The sequence below is a fragment of the Colossoma macropomum genome, unplaced genomic scaffold, assembly GCF_904425465.1.
Source record: "Colossoma macropomum unplaced genomic scaffold, Colossoma_macropomum, whole genome shotgun sequence".
In the NCBI taxonomy this organism is placed as follows: domain Eukaryota; kingdom Metazoa; phylum Chordata; class Actinopteri; order Characiformes; family Serrasalmidae; genus Colossoma; species Colossoma macropomum.
Window position 1 is genome coordinate 43,595,997 of NW_023494789.1, and position 18,795 is coordinate 43,614,791.

An 18,795-nucleotide genomic window follows, 5' to 3' on the forward strand; every position below is an offset into this window, starting at 1 on the left:
TGATGAAATAATATTACAACACTGTTTGATGTAGATGTCCTTGATGGCAAGAAATCCTGGCCCAGCGATGAATTGGTTAGCCTTCAGTCTTTTCAGGAAGTAGAGGCACTGTTGTTCCTTCATCAACAAGGAGGAGGCATTCAGGACCATGATAGGTTGTCAGTGATGTGGACTCTGAGGAAGCAGTACACCGTTTCCATTGTCATACCACTGATATGCGTCCTTCTGAAGTTCACAATCATCTCTTTTGTCTTGCTGACATTAAAAGAGAGACTGTTATTCTTGCACCAGACCTCCAGCTGCTGATGTTAGAGTTGAACCCTACAGTGCAGACTGCAGTGTTGTCAGCAGTCTTCATGATTTGATTGCTTTAATGTCTGACGATGCAGTCGTAGGTGAGCAGAATGTACATAAGAGGACTCAATCCACAGGGCTGGGGAGCTCCAGCATTTAGGGTGATTGAGCAGGCGGACCTGTTTTGGATACTGTTCTGGACTGTCTTAAAGGCTGTTGAACACCAGATGTGATGTGAATAAATGATATGAAAATGCAAAATATTTAGACACAGTTTTTTCCCTTCAAAACTATACACATCAGCCACAACATAATTACTGTCTCTGAGGGGAAAAAACAGACAAGTTGAGGGAAGGTGGAAGCAGTCCTAGCTGCAGGTTCATTATCTTCACTTAACAGACCTGCTAGCTGCTTTTAATTCGCATTAAGAGATGTGAGGGGGCTCATTTAAAAAAACTTGATTGACCATTCGTTGCCTCATAAATGGTGCTTCCCCTTGCTGTTCTAGCCTTGAACAGTGACTGTGAAAAGTTTTCAGATTTTTTTTTTTTTCTTCATAAACATGGTTAGTGACCTACTGACCTGCATATTATAAGCGCATCACTTCCCTCAGGATGTATTCCTGACTTTTTTTTAAACAGGCTTGTGTTGAGCCAAAAAACAACTTCGATCCATCAATTTGTGATAATTTTAGGCTCGTTTCTAAACTACATTTTAATTCATAGATTGTGGAGAATGCTGTCTCGGTTTAACTCAAGCAGCTTTTTGAAGAAATCAAATCAAATCAAATCAAATCAGATTTATTGTCACATCACAAGAGTACAGGGACACAGGTGAGTGAAAAACTTGAGTGCGAGTTCCACAAATTATGCAGAGAACAGTATTTACACATAGATAAACAAAACTATAGATAGGATAGAAGAATAGATAAAACCAATTTAACTAAAATATATACATATAGTGCAAAAAGAGTTAAAAACAAACACAAAAACAACAAAAAACTGCAAAAGTAAGCGGGAGCTCGCAACACGGCAGCCATACTCGGCGCCATCTTGGAATATAAATAGCATTCTTGAAAAATTTTTGTCTGGGTTTGGCACAAAGCGTAGCACTGAGACAACTATGCTTAGAGTTTTAAATGTCCTTTTAATGCCCACTGATACTGGTGAAGATTTGTTTTTTATTCTTCTGGACAGTAGGGCAGCCTGTGATACCCTTTGACACCTAAGGCACTTAAGTGATACTCAAGTGGGACAGCACAAGTGGTTTCATTCCTTTTTATCAAATAGGACATCTGTTGGCTATCAGAATCTAAATATCTAGTAAGTTCCTCAGGTTAAGATGAGATAAGATAAGAAAATCTTTTATTAGTCCCATAACTGGGGAACCTGACAAACCAAGGAAATTCACCTTAAATGAAAACAAAACAGAAGTCCTAATCATGGGTCCTAATCAAAGGTGCAGTTAGCTCTTGATCATGCTGGGTTGAAAGCTAAGACCTTTGTGAAAAAATCCACCTCAACTTCACTGTGCACATCAAGAGGCTTCTTTACTCTTTTCTGGGCATTGGAAAAAAAACATTCATGCTTTTGTCTCCTCCTCTTTGGACTACTGTTGTGCCTTGTTTACCTGAGAGACAAGGCTAGTCTGCAGCTTGTTCAAAATGTAGGAGCCCATCTTCTTACCAGGACTCACTCAGTATGCAAGGAGCATATTGGATGGATGGATGGATGGATGGATGGATGGATAGATACTTTATTGATCCCGAAGGAAAGATAGATAGATACTTTATTGATCCCGAAGGAAATTTAGCTCGATTAAACCATATTAGAAAATCCTGGCTGTCTGAAAGCTATAGAATAGATTTTAAAATATTAGTGCTCACATATCAGGCTTTACAGAACAAGGCCCCAACATACATCACTGAGCTTTTATGTCCTGTAAATAATATGAGAACTTTAAACTTTGAAGGTCTTCAAACTAGGGACTATTAACTGTCCCCAGAACCAAATTAAAATCAAAGGGAGACCGGACCTTTGCAGTTTACACCCTGAAATTGTGGAACTCTCCCCACTGACATCAGACACTCAGACTCTGTTCATGTATTAAAAAACATTTGAAGACTTTTTATTCTCTTGCTTTTAATAGCTCCTGAAGTGTGGATTTTAGTATTTTGCTGCGATTAATGTAATATTATTGTATTATTGTATTTATGTTGTATCTTTGAGACCTTCTCTAGAAAAGTCCTATATAAATATGTATTTACTTATTATTATTATTATTATTATGGGCAAATGGTGACATTGAGTGGGGTACTTTACATTTTGGAAAAGTGAAAGGAGCATGGAAAGCTTCATTTCATTTAGGAGCTGAATCAATAGAAGTGCATCCACATGTAACTTGGATGTCATTAGCTCAGTGTGAACCCCATATGAGCTGCTTTTGGAGGTGCCGTTTGTTACAAGCAGAAGACAAAGTAATTCTTTTGACATTTCACAAAAAATTCTAGTTGTTGGGATATAGCCTATCAGTCAGCTTGATTGTTGCCTTTCCAAAACCAAAGACAACAGGGACTGGCCAGTCATTTCATGTTGTTTGTGAAAGTTCACAAAAACAGGATGAATAACAAGAATGTTGCATTTTTGCAATCCAAAAATTAGTGTTGACGCTTGATATGTAAAGGTCTTGTGGTCTGTTGTTCAAGAAGTCTAAAACCTAGTAAACAGAGTGTTAAGCTTAGACTCAGTGAGGGGAGTTTGCTGACTGGCTTCTGGGATATGACTGTGTTCAATGTTGAACTGAAATTGATGAATACTATTATGACATTGTGTGCTTGTTGTGAACATCCTCAGTGGAGCAATTTTGCATATAAACACTATATGGAGAAAAGTACGGGGATATATCTCTTAATTATTGAATTCAGATGTTTTATTCAGTCCCTTTGCCACAAGTGTTTAAAATCAAACACCTAGCCATGCAGTCTGCCTTTACAAACATTTGTGAAGGAATGGGTCATTGTAAAAAGCTCACTGAATTTGAGTGTGGTGCTGTAATAGGATGTAATGAGGAGCTCCAGCAACTCAGCCATGAAAGGACAGACCACATAAAGTTACAGGGTGGGGTCGCCAAGTACTGAGGTGCATAGTGCAAAAAAGTTGCCAACACTCTGCTGACTCTATAACTGCAGGGTTCAAAACCTCCTCTGGCATTAACAACAGCACAAAAACTGTGCGCCAGGTGCTTCATGGCAGAGCAGCTGCATGCACGCCTTACATCACCAAGCACAGTGCTGCACGTCGGATGGAGTGGTGTAAAGCACACTGCCACTGGACTCTGAAACATATTATGTGGAATAACAAATCATGCTTCTCTATCTGGCAGTCTGATGGACGAGTCTGGGTTTGGTGAATGCCAGAAGAACGTTACCTTTCTGACTGCATTGGGCCAAATACAAAGTTTGTTGGAGGAGGGAAAATGTATTGGGGATGTTTTCCAAGGGTTGGCCTAGGCCCCTTAGTTTCAGTGAAAGAAAATCTTTGTTGGAACAGTTTGGGGAAGATCCTTTTCTGTTCCAGCATAACAAAGCCCCAGTGCACAAAGCAAGGTCTATTAAGGCATGGTTGGGTTTGAATTTGGTGTGGAAGAACTTGACTGGACCGCACAGAGCCCTGACCTCAACCCCATCCAGCACCTTTGGGATGAACTAGAACAGAGATTGCATGACAGGCCCTCTCGTCCAACATCAGTGTCTGACCTCACAAGTGTTTTTTTCTGGATGAACGGGCAAAAATTCCCACAGACACATACCAAAATCTTGTAGAAAGCCTTCCCAGAAGAGTAGAAGCTGTTATAGCTGCGAAGAGGGGACCATTTTTAATACCTAATGATTTAGAATGGCATGACATAAAAGCTCTTGTAGGTGTCCCAATACTTTGGTCCATATAGCGTACTTGTGTCGGTCCAGGTCCTTAATATCAGCCATGACTATCTGCTTAAAGCACTTAATGACAATTAGAGTAATTGCCAAAGGGCAGTAGTTGTTAAGACATGTCACTGAGGACTTGGACATTGGGAAGGCAGCTTGTGCCAGGGAGATCTTGAAGATGTCTGTTAAGGCTTCACTTAACTCGTGGGGCACTCCTTGAACACTCAACCAGGAATGCTCAGGTCCAGCAGCTTGCGTGGGTTCACCTCCAGCAGGCTTGTCCTCACCTCATGTCACAGACAATACCCGGTTGCCAGGGGGAGGTGTGATCCTTATTGCTTCTTTTGTGTTTGTTGTTCCAAAACAAACATAGAAGTTATTCAGAGCATGCAGCAGGATGGCATCATTGTTGCAGGTGAGGTGATAATTCCTCTTGTAATGAGTGGAAGTTTGAAAACCCTACCACATACGCAATGATGCACAAGAGGCTTTTGACTTTCTTATGCTAGTGGTGAGACATGCAGACTTGATCTAAAACTTGTGTGACACCATATTATGGGATTAAAGTCTTTTTTTCATAACCTAATGTTTTAAAACAGAACAATAAAATAAAAAGCCTGATGCATACATATAGACAGTGTGTGTTTTCCTCTTGTGCTGAAGCTGGTGTTGCTATTGGTGTCGTCAGCTCTCTTTTATCACTACCAACATGAACTTCAGTTAAGGATTATGTTCTGTGGTTGTTTCGTAATCAAATATTTAATCTTATACCTGTACCAACTCTGAAAATGTGTGTTGCTAGACTTTGCCATATTAAGCAGTAAGGCCTGCTCTAACCACTTCTGTGGCTAGTTCTGTTTTTTCAGTTTGTATTTCAGGCTGCTGTTTCTGTTATGTCTGTGAAGGGGGTGGGCTACTGAATGGGAGTGGAAGACTGGTCACATCATGCTGCTGTAGCAAGTCTTGGGAGTACTCTCTTTGTTTGATACAGGAGCCAAGACATTGCTCTGTTTTTTCCTCAATTTTTTCCTCTGAAATGGCTTTGGTGATTAAAGATGGCAGCTTTTCCAAGCTCTGGAATGAAACAGCAGCTTTTCACCTAAAAGAATGGACATAAAAAGTAGCCCATAATTTCCTAATAATGCATAAAATTAGGCCTGGCCGATATATAAAAATAATGATCACAATATTTTTTTAGTTTAAAACTCGAGATTATTGATAATATCACCCCCACCCCCAACAAATACATGCAGCCCTCTGCCACTTTGACCTACTTTCTATTATATTTTTAGTTTATATGCTTTTTTATATGCTTTTAGTTAGAAACCTTTAACGCACATAATAAATTTTAGAATATAGAGTAACCCAATGTCTTCTAAAAATTATTTTACTTCTTGTTTCAATGAATGTTTTTACAAACGTGCGATTACAATCTTCTGGTGTAGATTTGCAGCTAATTCTGCTCCCTGCTAGAGAAACTTTAGACTATAAACAATTTCCAAAGCTGCGCAAACGTGATTTTTAAAAATGAGGTGTTTTCTGTTCTTATAGCGAAATCACTTAGGAGTTCAGCTATAGATGGAAAATCATATAGTATTGTAATTATATGGTTTTCATAATTCACCTAACTGTGATTCTTAAAGGAGCATAATTGTAACACACAGTGTGAACGCAGTTCCTCCTCCTCCCTCCTCACCCATCCCCCTGTTTATAAGAAACACTGCATGATCAGCATCAAACTTAATCCCTTTACAAACCAAGAGCTGTCTCCAGTGGTGAAAGCAACACCAGTGTTAACTCTTGGTTTGCTTCTATTAATGTTGCTTCTGTTTCTTTGCTGCCTAAATGTGGTTTGAGTAAGCAGGCTACTTCTTCATCCTCTCATGTTGGACTGATGGCACACTTGACACTACAGTGACTCACTATTGCCTCTTGAGGCACAAAGTGGTATTACGAGACATGAATGGTTGGGGCTAGTTGGTTAGCTTGCTAACACCAGTAGATATCTCTGCAACATGGTACATAGACATCTTTGATGTAACTTCAAAATTGTTTTTCCTTCAACTAAAAATCTTACAAATTTGATCCTTTAAGCTGTACAGAACATACTGCAAATTTTGCACACAAAGTAAATCACACACAGCCGAGACAGTGTGTAATTTACCCTACTGTAGCCCAATGGCTTTAAGGGCCCCATAGTAACCCAATGCATTACTAATAAAAGTGAATGTAACATTATATGCGCATATTATTTGATATTATTTGTTACCTTCTTGTGATCCTGTTTTCAAATCAAATCAAGCTGTGCAGCAGTGATTTTACCACAATAAAGGGTTGTTTTAAAAATGCTCACTAACTCCCCCACACAACTTAAGAAAGAGGTTTGTGTGAGGAAGTGATAAGGAACAGCTGATGAAAAATGCATTATTTCTGACTGGTATGGGGGAAGCACCTAATGCCAGTGTTTTCGAACATAGGTCCAGCTAGAGGAAACGCATAAGCACAAAAATGTCTCAATCAGAATAACCAACCTTGTTCTTTATTTGACAACATTCTCTTGACGAGATAAAGAAAACAAGTTCTCAACCACTTTATCATGGTCAAAAATGACTGGCAAACAAAAAAGACTTTGTGATGTAATGACCTAGTTTATTTGCCTGTAATTGAATTAAATTTCTTGACTAATACTGCAAATCTCTTGTTCTGCCACATCCCAAAGGTGCTCCACTGGATTCATGTCTGGTGAGTGGGGAGGCCATTGAAGTGTATGAACTCATTGCCTGAAGTAATCTTTAGGATATGTGCAAATTATGGCCATAAAGAGATACACATGGTCTCCAACAGTGCTCAGATAGGCTGTGGCATTCAAATGATGCTTTGAAGAAATTCCACATACCTTTACCACACCACTGCCTTGAACTGGTAACACAATGCAGGTTAGGTACATGTATTTACGCTGTTCACACCAAAGTCTGACCTTACCGACTGCATGTCGCAGCCAAGGGTACATTTACTTGAATACTGAAGTAAATTTTTGAGAATCTGTACTTTTACTTGAGAATCAATTTTGTTTTTAGAAACGTAAGTGCATGCTGCATTTTTTGAACAATGGAATTTGGCGGTTGTAATGATGGCTGCTACTATGGCAGATGGAGATGATGAAGATAAACGTTCCTCACCAGAGCACTCATGGCCATATCTGAAGTCCATGTTTGAGAATTTTGAAGTGAAGAAAGATTTATATGGGTTCATCAATGCCTTCAAAAATTTGCTTTCCAACCTGTGAAAGCCAAGATATGTAAACATTTTAAACTAAGTTATTTGTGCTTGTAGGAGTTGCAGTTTTTATGCAGTGGTGGGTCAAATGACGTTTTATGAATTTTTATGGATTTGCCTGCCAAGTTATCGTATTGGGAGTGATGTTATGTCTCAACTGGTTTTTAAGCTACCTGGTTTCTCTACTCGTTCACAAGTTCAGGTAACGTTTTTTGTAGGTGGCAGTGATGTAGCATTCCCATTAGGCTTTGTAGCATATTTCACAATGCTTTTATTCTACAGGTTCTGCAAGGAAGTCAGTGCATTCGTTAGGTTGTTTAAGTCATTAGGTTCTGTAAATGCATTATAGCAACAATACAACAGTGCATTGACATTAAAAAGAAAATGTACTAAAAGTTCTTTAAAACCAAGTGCTTCGGTACTTAAACATAAGTAAAAATTTGAGTAAATAACTTTGATCTGTACTGGAATAATGTTTCTCCAGCAGTATCTATGCTTTTACTCAAGTATTTTTGGTCACAACAGAAAAAAACCAGGCAACATTTTTTTTTTCAATCTTCACTTGTCCAGTTTCAGTGTCCCTGTAGCCTCAGACGTGTTCTTGGCTGACAGGTGTGGAGCCTGATGTGGTCTTGTGATATAGCTTCTATTTTTGATAGCTAGCATCTCTCTGCCATTCCATCTCTAAATGAATGAGAACAATTTGGAGAAAAATTTCCAGAGTGCTGGAAGTTGGAGGTAAATGAACCCTGTTTGCTTTGTGTCACTGACTGGTAAGGATACTTAGCTAGCTAGATACATGTTAGCAGGTAAGCAAGCTGCTCAGCACAACAGTGTAACAATGACAACCATTTTGGCTGTAAGCTCGAGCTCTTCTCTGATAGGTTTGTGATTTGTTTACATTTTGACTTGATGTGCGCATTTGCCAGTTACAGTGTAGAAATCCTGAGCGAATCCTGCTACTACATTTGAGCGATTGCTTGCTGCTGTTTTTGCGTTTCTGCTGCACTTGGATAACTTTTATTTGAATTTCCATCCCTTGAATTTCCCCCACTTTTTCCCACCCTTTTACCAGAAAATCACACTAGCCACGTTTACATGCAGCCTGATAATCCGTTAATAATCCGACTAATAGCTCAATCGGAATAGAATATGTCCATGTAAACACCTCAATCAGAATAGTCTAATCCGATTGAGGCCATTCGGAATACAATTTCTATCCGATTAAACGAGGTGGGTAAACTTCTAAATAATCCGTTAAATAGAAGAATAATAGCCATGTAAACGCCTGAATCCGATTACATTCCAATCGGAACGTGTAAGTATGTTCTGCGCATGTGCGTCGCGTCACGGCGAAGTTTACACCGCTCAACATGGCGGAGCAGAAACTGGTCTGGACCTCACGTGATGTTCGCTGTCATGGTAACGTTTACTCTAAGCGCTACTCCACCCATGCGCGTCATTTTGCATCGGATTACTTGTAGTGAGCATGTAAACGAAGATTTTCCATCAGATTGTTGAATAGAGTGCATATAAACACCTCAGTCTAAATCTGTAATCGGATTGTATTCAATCGGATTGGCAAAAATCGTTGCATGTAAACATAGCCACTGAAGAACCTCCTCTCCAACATTTAGATCATTAGTGCATTTTTCATATCAGTCTGTCTTCACTTGGTTATGGTTATACAGGAAATGGTGATGAATTCACAGTTTACTTATACTATAGGTGTGTGAGGTCTAACAGGGGATGGGAGGAGGGTTCTACTGGGAGCAGTGCTGGTTGTACAGTCTCACAGCAGCAGGAAGGAAGGACCTGCGATAGAGTTCCTTTACACACCTGGGGTGGGGCAGCCTGTCACTGAAGGAACTGCCAAGTGCTGCCAGAGTCTCATGCATGGGATGGAAGCTGTTCTCCATCATCTCTCTGGTCTTCCTCACATTGATCAGGAGATGGTTCCTCAGACACCAGTCTCTCTAGCATCTTAATCAGGTGCGACGTCATTGCCACCGGCCTGTAGCTGCTGAGGCCCTTCGGGTGCTGCGTCTTTGGCAATGGTACCACACAAGATATTTTCTACAGTTGTGGTACTGTGCTCTCCCAAGCTTCAGGGTAATGTTGAACATGTGTTCAACTATTCCACGCAGCTGATCTGCTCAGGACTTAAGGAACCTGGCACTGATGCCATCCAGAACTGCAGCTTTTCTAGCTTTGATCTTCCTGAGCACCTTTCTCACCTGGGATGTTGTAAGGCACAGATTGGAGCATGGGGGTGGGGTGCTGGAGTATGTGGGTAGGAGAGCCTTCATAGCAGGGTTGATCCAGGGTTTGTTGTTGGAGAAACACTGAAGTCTTGGTGTGTACAGTGTTCTCCACACAAGACTTTATATAGTCAGTTAAACAGAGTGTAATACTGTCAGTGTCCTCCCCATAAGGATCACACAGTTCTTCCCACACTGTCATGTCAAAACAGTGTTTCAAAGCTTCTTCAGTCTCCTCAGACCATTTCTTCACTGTGTGGGTGACAGCTGGCTCCCTGTGTACAAGAGATTTGTACACAGGCAGAAGATGAACCAGGTTATGATCTTCCAAGGGGAGGGATGGGTAATGAGTTATATGCCTCTTTGGTGTTGGCATAAAATATGTCTAGTATTTTGTTGTCTCTGGTGTTACATACTGGATGACGTTTGTCAGAGTCGAGAACGGAGAATCAGGGTTAAAGTCCCCATAGATCAAAATAAGGCCTGTGGGTGCTGTGTCTGCAGCCTGCTCACAGCTGCGTGCAGGACGTCACAGGCGGCATCAGCGTTAGCAGAGGGGGGAACATACACAGCTATCATGATACCGTGCGAGAATTCCCTCAGTAGGCAGAATGGCCTCATGCTAATGACTAACAGTTCAGAGTCCCTACAGCAGATTTTGCTCCTTAATAGTGATGTGCCCAGAGTTACACCATCTGTCATTTACAAATACTGACCACCCCCCTCCTTTCCTCTTACCGCTGTCCGATGTTCTGTCTGCCTGTATGAGCTGGAAGCCATCCAAAGTGACGACTGTGTCCAGAGTTAGCATAGTTAGCCATCACTCTGTGAACGCTCTGTAGCGTGACGCTACACTCGCGGTGCTCCCTCTGCTGTCAGGTCAGCACAGTCAGCTCGTCCATCTTATTGGTAAAAGATCTCACATTTCCTATGACGATTGAGGAAAGAACGGGTCTTTAACATCTCCTGGCACGACACAGAGCTCTAACACAACTTTGTCTCTTCCTCCTCAGCTTGCGGGAAGTATTGAGTCTCTCATCCTGCAGCACCGCTGAGTTGCCTAGCACTAACAGCTGATCCCTACTGTAAACAACAGAGCTCCATACGGGATCTCCAGACATGGTTGTAAACAGAGAAAAATGGACCAGGGCAAACTGTACAAGTTTGGTGTCTATGGTGCAAGAGCCCTTGGCAAACAATCAAATAGTATAAATACTTAAAAAAGAAAAGGAGAAAAATACAGAAAGTAGGAAAAAAGCTCAAAAGGGAACCCAAGCTGCTTCAGCAGGCTGCCACCCTCGCGGTGCTATCTTAATATTATTGTATCTTGAAACTGATCCTTTAGATTTGGCCTTGGTAGTTCAGTAATAAGTTGTGTGAGGGTGAAGTTGACACAAATTTTCTTTGTGATCAGATGCATTAGTCAACCATCTCAAATTAAAATCACCAAGGTTCAGCATTTCTGAAGCAGTATATTGAGATAAAAGATCAGGTAATGCATTCATTGCAGAAGAAGGAGCAGAAAAAGCCCTGTATATTCCTGTTAAACCAAAAGAGTGATTTTTCCCTAGGCACATCTTCATAGATAGGACTTCAAAGCATTTTTCTCCAGAAACTGCAGTTAGTATTTGTGCCTGAATAATTGCTCTGATATAAACTGTTTCTCCACCACCTTTTGTTTCTCTGTTTATTTCATATGGTGTTGCGTTCCTGCCTAAGGCTATAAGGCCAGAAAATGATAGTACAGTGGGGTGTATGAGAAACCACACAAGGTATTGCTCAGTTCAAAGTGTATTTACAATTATTTACAACTATTTACAAACAAACAAGCCATCTCTCCAGGGGTAAGCCAGGCCAAAACAACAAACCCACTCTAACTCCACCCACAAATCTAACTAACCTAAACAAACCAAAATCAAACAAAAGACAGGCAACTAACCTAACTCCCTAACTTAAATGAGAAACAGGAGAAAAAGGTATATACAAAGAAAATGGCGCTTACCCTCTTCCAGCACAGTCACAATGAACAGAGACTAAACCTTAGCTAAACGCACAGAACTCAGGACTCACACAAAGCAACAGCAAACATCCACGCAGCACACAGCCAACAAAACAGCCCAAAACAAAAGTGTTTTTTTTATTTATTTATTTTTATTTTATTTTCTTTCTCTCTCTCTCTCTCTCTCTCTCTCTCTCTCTCTCTCTCTGTCTCTCTGTCTGTGTCTGGATTTTTGCCGCCTTTTTATTGACTTCCTGGAGGGGCTTCGCTGGCAGCCTTCTCGGGGGACAGCTCCACCTAGTGACATGGAGGGATACACAAACAGACACAGAGAAAAACACAGAAAGAACAAGACACATATAGGCACAGCCGTAACATATGGAATGACGTTATTTAAAGCCACATTGGCAGCTCATATGGAGTGCCTGTCAGATTTCTGTTAGTAGTATAATATCTGGATCAGACTGTATGATCAGAACTTTCAGTTGATCCATTTTGTTCTTTTGAAGTAAGCTCCTAATGTTTAGGTGGATTATGTCTAGGCCCTTTCCTTTTTGAAAAATTATGGCATCTTTTGTAGAGTTGCAGTTTTAGATTTTAAAGACTAGAAGTAGAGAGGCGGCAGAGAAGGCTCAATATAGACAAGATTATTTGTATTTGTAAACCGTTAAAATGCCTATTTGCATAGCATTTCTCTTGTGTTTGGATGAATATCTAATCCTTGGCCTACTACTTAATTACTAGAATATTTGAGCAAAGACTGCTGGCATTTAGGAGTCATTCAGAGTTCAGAAAAACAGAATAAAAATACACTGTGGCCTAAAATCTGTGAACCAAGCATGTTGAGATGAATCCCATCATATCTGTAGAACGAGGGGCAGTTTCAGTAGAGATTAAAATAAGTCAAACTAGTGCAGAGGCTAGAACAGTCTGACCAAGCTAAAAGCTAGGTTAAAATCAACTGCTCTGGCACCAGTGCTGTTCTCTAGCAGAACCTAACAAATCAGTTCAGCGAATCAGCACAAAGTGTTCAGGTTAGATGATTCAACATTTTCATGAACTGTTTTAGGCAGAATCTCAAAAGCCTCCCTTCTCTCTACAAAGTGCACTGTGTGGGTCTTAAAATAATGGCAACTGCAGCTAGTACTGTGCACACTATGTCTAACAAAGAACAACTTTGAATTCAGCCATGTGTGCACAATTTGAAACTGGACATAAAGTGGAGTATTTGGGTGTAAAAGCCAAAATTCATAACTCCCATAGTGCATTGTTTTATGTTAAAGAATGTTAAATACTGAACTTGTAAGAAATTTGTATCCAATACATAGTTTGAAACATGAAATGACTATGTTTCAAACTATGTATTGGATACAAATTTCTTACAAGATCAATATTTAACATTCTTAACATTCTCAAAAACAGCCCAGTATTAAACATCTGTAAGATCATACCTCAGAAAATCCTAAGGCTGAATTTCCATGTATGTATGTATATGTGTGTGTGTGTGTGTATGTGTGTATATATATATATATATATATATATATATATATATATATATATATATATATATATATATATATATACACACACGTATGTATATACATACATACACACACACACACACCTGTATCTAACTACTTATCTACTGTAGTGATAATACATAATAGCATTTATGAAGGAAATTTTTCAAGCATTTTCACTGCATTTTGTGATAAACTGACAACAAAAAACCTTTGATGATGTAGTATCATATGCAAGGCGAGATTGAAGGGCAAATGTATCTTACACATTACACTCCAGGTGCAACAACTTTTTCCGTAATCTGATTAAAAAAATATCTGATTATTACAGTGCAACACTTCTTGGCAAATGATGTTCTGTTAGCCTCATTTCTCAAATGAGACGATATTTGTTTTAATCCGTGCTGCAACCAAAGAATTTTACTTAAATCAGTATACTTTTTTTACCTTTCCAAGAATAATAAGCAACAACTTGATTGCTAGTTAGTCATCCATCTGGAGCAGAAAAATCTGTGCTAGGCAATAAGACAGACACAGTTGACTTTAGCATGTGTTTGGGCATAAAAAGTTTTTTGAGGGGCTTAAAAACTTCAGTATAGAAAAAATAATCTGTATTGAATCTAAAATGTGGTCACCCCTTGCTCATTCACAAGAAGTGACAAAAAAGCTGTTTTCATAAGTTAAGGTAACCTAAGTTGTTTCATAACGTTTATTCTGCTCTCCTGCACCACTCATCACTGATGTTTAAACAATCTCAGCAGCCTAGTCAGGGCTATTTTAAGTTTCATTAAAAAGCATAAATAAAACAAAAATATAAACAATAGATTCCAGTAATCATACAAGAGGTAATAAACAAGAAGAAGAAGACAGAAGAAAAAAGAAAAAAATCTTTTTTTTAATTGTCATGAAAGGGAAACACGTGTGTGTGTGTGTGTGTGTGTGTGTGTGTATATATATATATATATATATATATATATATATATATATATATATATATATATATATATATATATATATATATATACAGTTGCAGCCGTATGCAGTACTTATGACAAATTAATATGCACACAGATTTCTTCTCATTTGAGATTATTATTTAGTTTAGCAATTAATCTGTAGCAACAGACTAATCAAAAAAATGCTGGCACCCTAATTCTTAAAGTTATAGAGAAATGCCCAAATAACTTCACTTTTTTGCCTGATATTAACTGCTGTTTTTAAAGCTTTTTTAAGCTTGCTTTTCTGGCAGAAATTGGATCTGTGTGAGATATCGAATTATGAAGGGAAGCCGGCCTGTGTGAAGTCAAACATTGTAATTGTAACATGCTGCCATCACTTTGTCAGAGAATCTCAGCTTCAGCTTCATGCACTGTATTTTTTATAGCACACATGCTCACAGTGTCTCTCTTAAGGTGTTTGACATCAAATTTTATGAGATGTTCTTGCCACCTATTGGGCTGGCATGCTCCTATGAGGAATTTCAGGTCATTTTGCGTTCTTGTATGGGCAAAGATATTTTAGAAAACACTGTTGGTGTGGACGAAATAAAAAAACACATTTTCAAGAATAGGCAGATATGTGTTAATGAGGCTTTGGTCAACAAAAAGCTACAGTGCTACATCAAGACACCTGCAGATGATCCAAAAAATTACTGCAGAAAATGGTCAAAAACAGCATTTTCAGTTCTGGAACAGAAAGTGAAAAACTGGTCAATGCTCCTAAAACTGAGCTTACAGACTTCCGTTATGAGTCGATATATTTGTGGACATGGTGGAGAATTTTTTTTTTGTGTGCTGCACATTTTAAGGTGGACTGCTGTGTATTGTCTTCTGTTAAATTAAGTTAATCACTTATGGAAGGATCTAGCAAGTGGCAAATGCAAGTGGGAAGCAGCGTCTAGCTATGCTCTGGAGAAAACAGGATATTGTGTTGAGCATAGAAATAATTAACTGAATTTTATTCAGTCTTTTGTGTGAATAGGGTACTAAACTGGCAATATTGTGCAAATAATTGACCTTTCATTCTTCTTCACATGTATCAAGATGTGTATTTTTAATAAAATTTTATTTTAATTACTTTGACCTTATTTAACCATTCTCTTTGTACAGTCATTGTAGTATAACTGGGTAGATTCACATGAAACCCCATTACATAAGATCTTCTCTCCGGTAGAGACTAAAGGGCCGATTTGCTAAGAGATGTGCTAAGTAGCGACAGGCTACCAACATTTTGTGCTGGTGAGGGGTGGCCAAATTATCGGCTTATGTACTTAGAACTTCTGTGCAAATGAAAACAGGTGCATCTTCATAAATAACATTACCAGCGCAATACAACCACGTGTTTTGCTCACAAGATTTTTTGTATGAAACCTAGTTTCTTCTAGGTAGCAGAAAAAAGTTGATTTTTTTTTTTCAGGTTCAGGTTCAAAATGTGACTCATTAGGTTGAAGTAAGTACTTATTTCTACTCATTATTTTGACGTAGTGAGTCAGAGTAATGACTAACTCAAAAAATGCATTTTTACTCCTTGAGAAAGTATGTGATTATTTCAATAAGAAATTAGCTTCTATTTTTTGTTTTGAAATGTTCATTTTTGGCTAGTGGGATGTGCATTTGGAAACAATGTGATATTGTAAAATCCCTGTTTAATATTACTGAGCACACAGTCTTTTGGAAATTGCATGATTTTGAGCAGCCTTTTTATCTATGTGCAGTACTTTAAATATAGGCTTTAAATAATGCACAGTCAGCATTTGTTATCAGCCTTGGTAAATCTGACCAGGTGGCTCATCATAATAATCTCCCAGTAGTTTGTGTTTGAAGGGGGGGAAACTCCTGTAAATGTATGTGCAATTGAGCAAAAGCACAAAAGAAACAGCAAATATATCTTTGATTTTAATGGGCACTGAAGTGCCATTGCACCTATTTAGAAAATTGTGACACACTTTTTAACACTATAGACATTTGTCAGTATTTTGGTTTCCAATCAAACAACATGGAGAACCACTGTATGTTATCAGTGTTAAATGCCATCAGTGCAGGATATTGTTTTCATGATTTATTAAGTAATATTAGAAACTAGCATAGTTAGTAATAACATGGTAATGACATTACCATCAGGAAAAGCGTAGGCTATAGGGTAAGCATCTGTTATGCTTACATGTGCTCCTTATATTGTTTATTGCAACAATTCTGCAGACAATACTTGTTTGTTTAAATGTACATTACTGTCCAAGCATACTAATAATTCTGAAAGGCACTCTGCCTGAAAAAATCTAATCTGATCTCATTACATAGATGGACAATCACTGACATTGATGGACAGTGAAATTTAAAATACATCCAGGATGCAAAACATCGAGTTATTCTTTTCTTTTGTTCCTGCAGGTAACGTATGATGGGCAAAACCTGCTGGAAAACTGCTGGAGGAGCCCTCACTAAGGTTTTCTTATTTTCCTCTTTCAACATTCCAACTGTGGCCACCAGTCTATAGGTCAGCATGACAAGTCATCTTGAACTGTTGACTGAATTGCAACAGTTGGACAAGGTGCCCAGCCTGGAACGCCTGCGAGCAGCTCAGAAACGGCGTACCCAGCAGCTGAAACGATGGGCTATCTATGAAAAGGAGATGCAGAACAGAAAGCGAAAGACTGACAAACGACGTGGAATTGTAAACCATGGGAATGCAGCAGAGAGTCATAAACGTGTGTCATTTGCAGCAAATGTGGCATTATTGGAGGCCTCAGCAAGGAATGACGTGGAGGAAGGTAGGAAAGTTATGCACTTTTTGCGTTTAGAATCTTCAAAATAAAAACGGGTGTAGGTTTGACTACTCTGAGTCAGGTTTATGAAATTTTAAACTGTAAACAAGTTTCTGCCCAGTAGTACCTTATTTACATATCATGCCATTTGCAAAGGACATGCAGCTTATTTACAGCGCTGCTTGAAAGTTCTCTTTTTTCTGCTTTAACTATTTTTGTAGGCTAACTGGTGTTTGTGTCTGCTGTCTGCTTGTGTTGCTTTCTGCAAGACCCACCTTCTGTTACCTGATACAGTCCAGAAATTATAGTTCCATTAAATGATGGCAAGCTGTTCTAGTCCAATAGCAGCAAAACATCCCCAAACCGTGATACTGCCATCACCATGTTTCAGTGTTGGGATGAGGTTCTTATGCTGGAATGTAGTGTTCAATTTTGCCAAACATAACATCTCCCATTTAAGCCATAAATCTCTTTTTGCCTTTTCTGTCCACATAACATTACTTCAGTAGTTATCTGTAGTACTCTGTTATTGGTACTGTGCTATTCAAGTGGGCTAAATGAAGATTGTTGGCTAGCAGAGACAGCTATGCAAGTATATCTAACTGTATACAGAGTGCACATTGAATGTTACAGTAAGAGCTCCTTTTAAATGCTACAAATTAATCATATGTTAATCTCATGAATTTTGGTTGACTAAGAGGAATAAACTAAGGAATATTACTAAGAAGATTAAAAAAACTCAAATATTAGAATTTGAAAAATTGTTTAGAACATTTTTGCTTGCGTTATTAATACAATGTGTGTAATTGTGCATGCCTCTCTTTTGACCTGTTTTTTTTTTTTTCCCCCCAAAGTGCAAACCTTTGGAATAGCATCAGTGAAAGTTTAGCATTGTCAGTTATTTCACTAGGTTAGTTGCTAATAGTAAAAAGTTGCATTAATAAGAGAATACTGTCATGGACACGATAGAATTTTACTACAGTGAAACCTCAATGACTGTAGTAAACCCCTCACCATCTTCCTTTAGCTAAGAGCAACATCTTAGGGATTTGTACAACACCTTTAACAAATTACCTTGGCTAAGAGAAACCTAACCCTTAAGGTTCATACTTAGACTTAAATGTTAGGTGTTTGATACAGCCATACCCTACTTCTCAACCAAGATGATTTTTATTGATAATTTTAATCTTGTCTGGAATCCATCTGGAACGCTAGGATTCACCCCAGCAGGCTCACAGAGTTTAGCAGACAGTATACATTATTCTGTTCTTAACATCCAATGAATGATTTAACATAGTTGTGATTGTTCTGCCAATAGAGATATGGAGATTTAAAAACTAAACTTAACGTTTTAGTATACATGCTAATAGGGGTGGGCAATATAATAATTTTTATCATTATCCTGACAAATTCTGTCACAATATGCTTTTCTGAACGTATCTTGAATATTGTCAGCATTTATAGAACACTGACCAATCTCATGTTTGATTACAAAGAGAGCATAATTAGTCCTGTTTATTTGGCAAACATTGAATAAAGATTATTGCACTTATAGATGTTGATAGTATTTTTAGTTGTGGCACCTAACAAGTTTTTTGTCAGTTACAACTTATCAAACTTATCAAATTGTGATACATATTGTGTATCATAAACATTTTTCAGGTATCAGGATATTATATTTTTCGCTATATCGCTCACCCCATATGCTCAATTAAGTTATGTGACTTGTACGGGTTGGTCGGTAAAAAACTGAGCATGTT

At 38.6% G+C, this 18,795-nt stretch overlaps 1 protein-coding gene across 2 annotated transcripts in view; it reads left to right on the forward strand.

Moving 5' to 3' along the window:
* The window catches only part of ppp1r16b (protein phosphatase 1, regulatory subunit 16B), a 107,254-nt gene that overhangs the window by 24,792 nt on the left and 63,667 nt on the right, over positions 1 to 18,795 (forward strand). The window contains exons 2-3 of one of the 2 annotated variants that reach the window (XM_036571427.1): positions 16,662 to 16,716; positions 16,813 to 17,041. In XM_036571427.1, the coding sequence (XP_036427320.1) occupies positions 16,669 to 16,716; positions 16,813 to 17,041 (277 nt within the window). In that variant the 5' untranslated portion in view covers positions 16,662 to 16,668. Of the gene's footprint in view, positions 1 to 16,661; positions 17,042 to 18,795 lie in introns of both variants that reach the window. The other variant, XM_036571428.1, reaches the window with a different exon arrangement.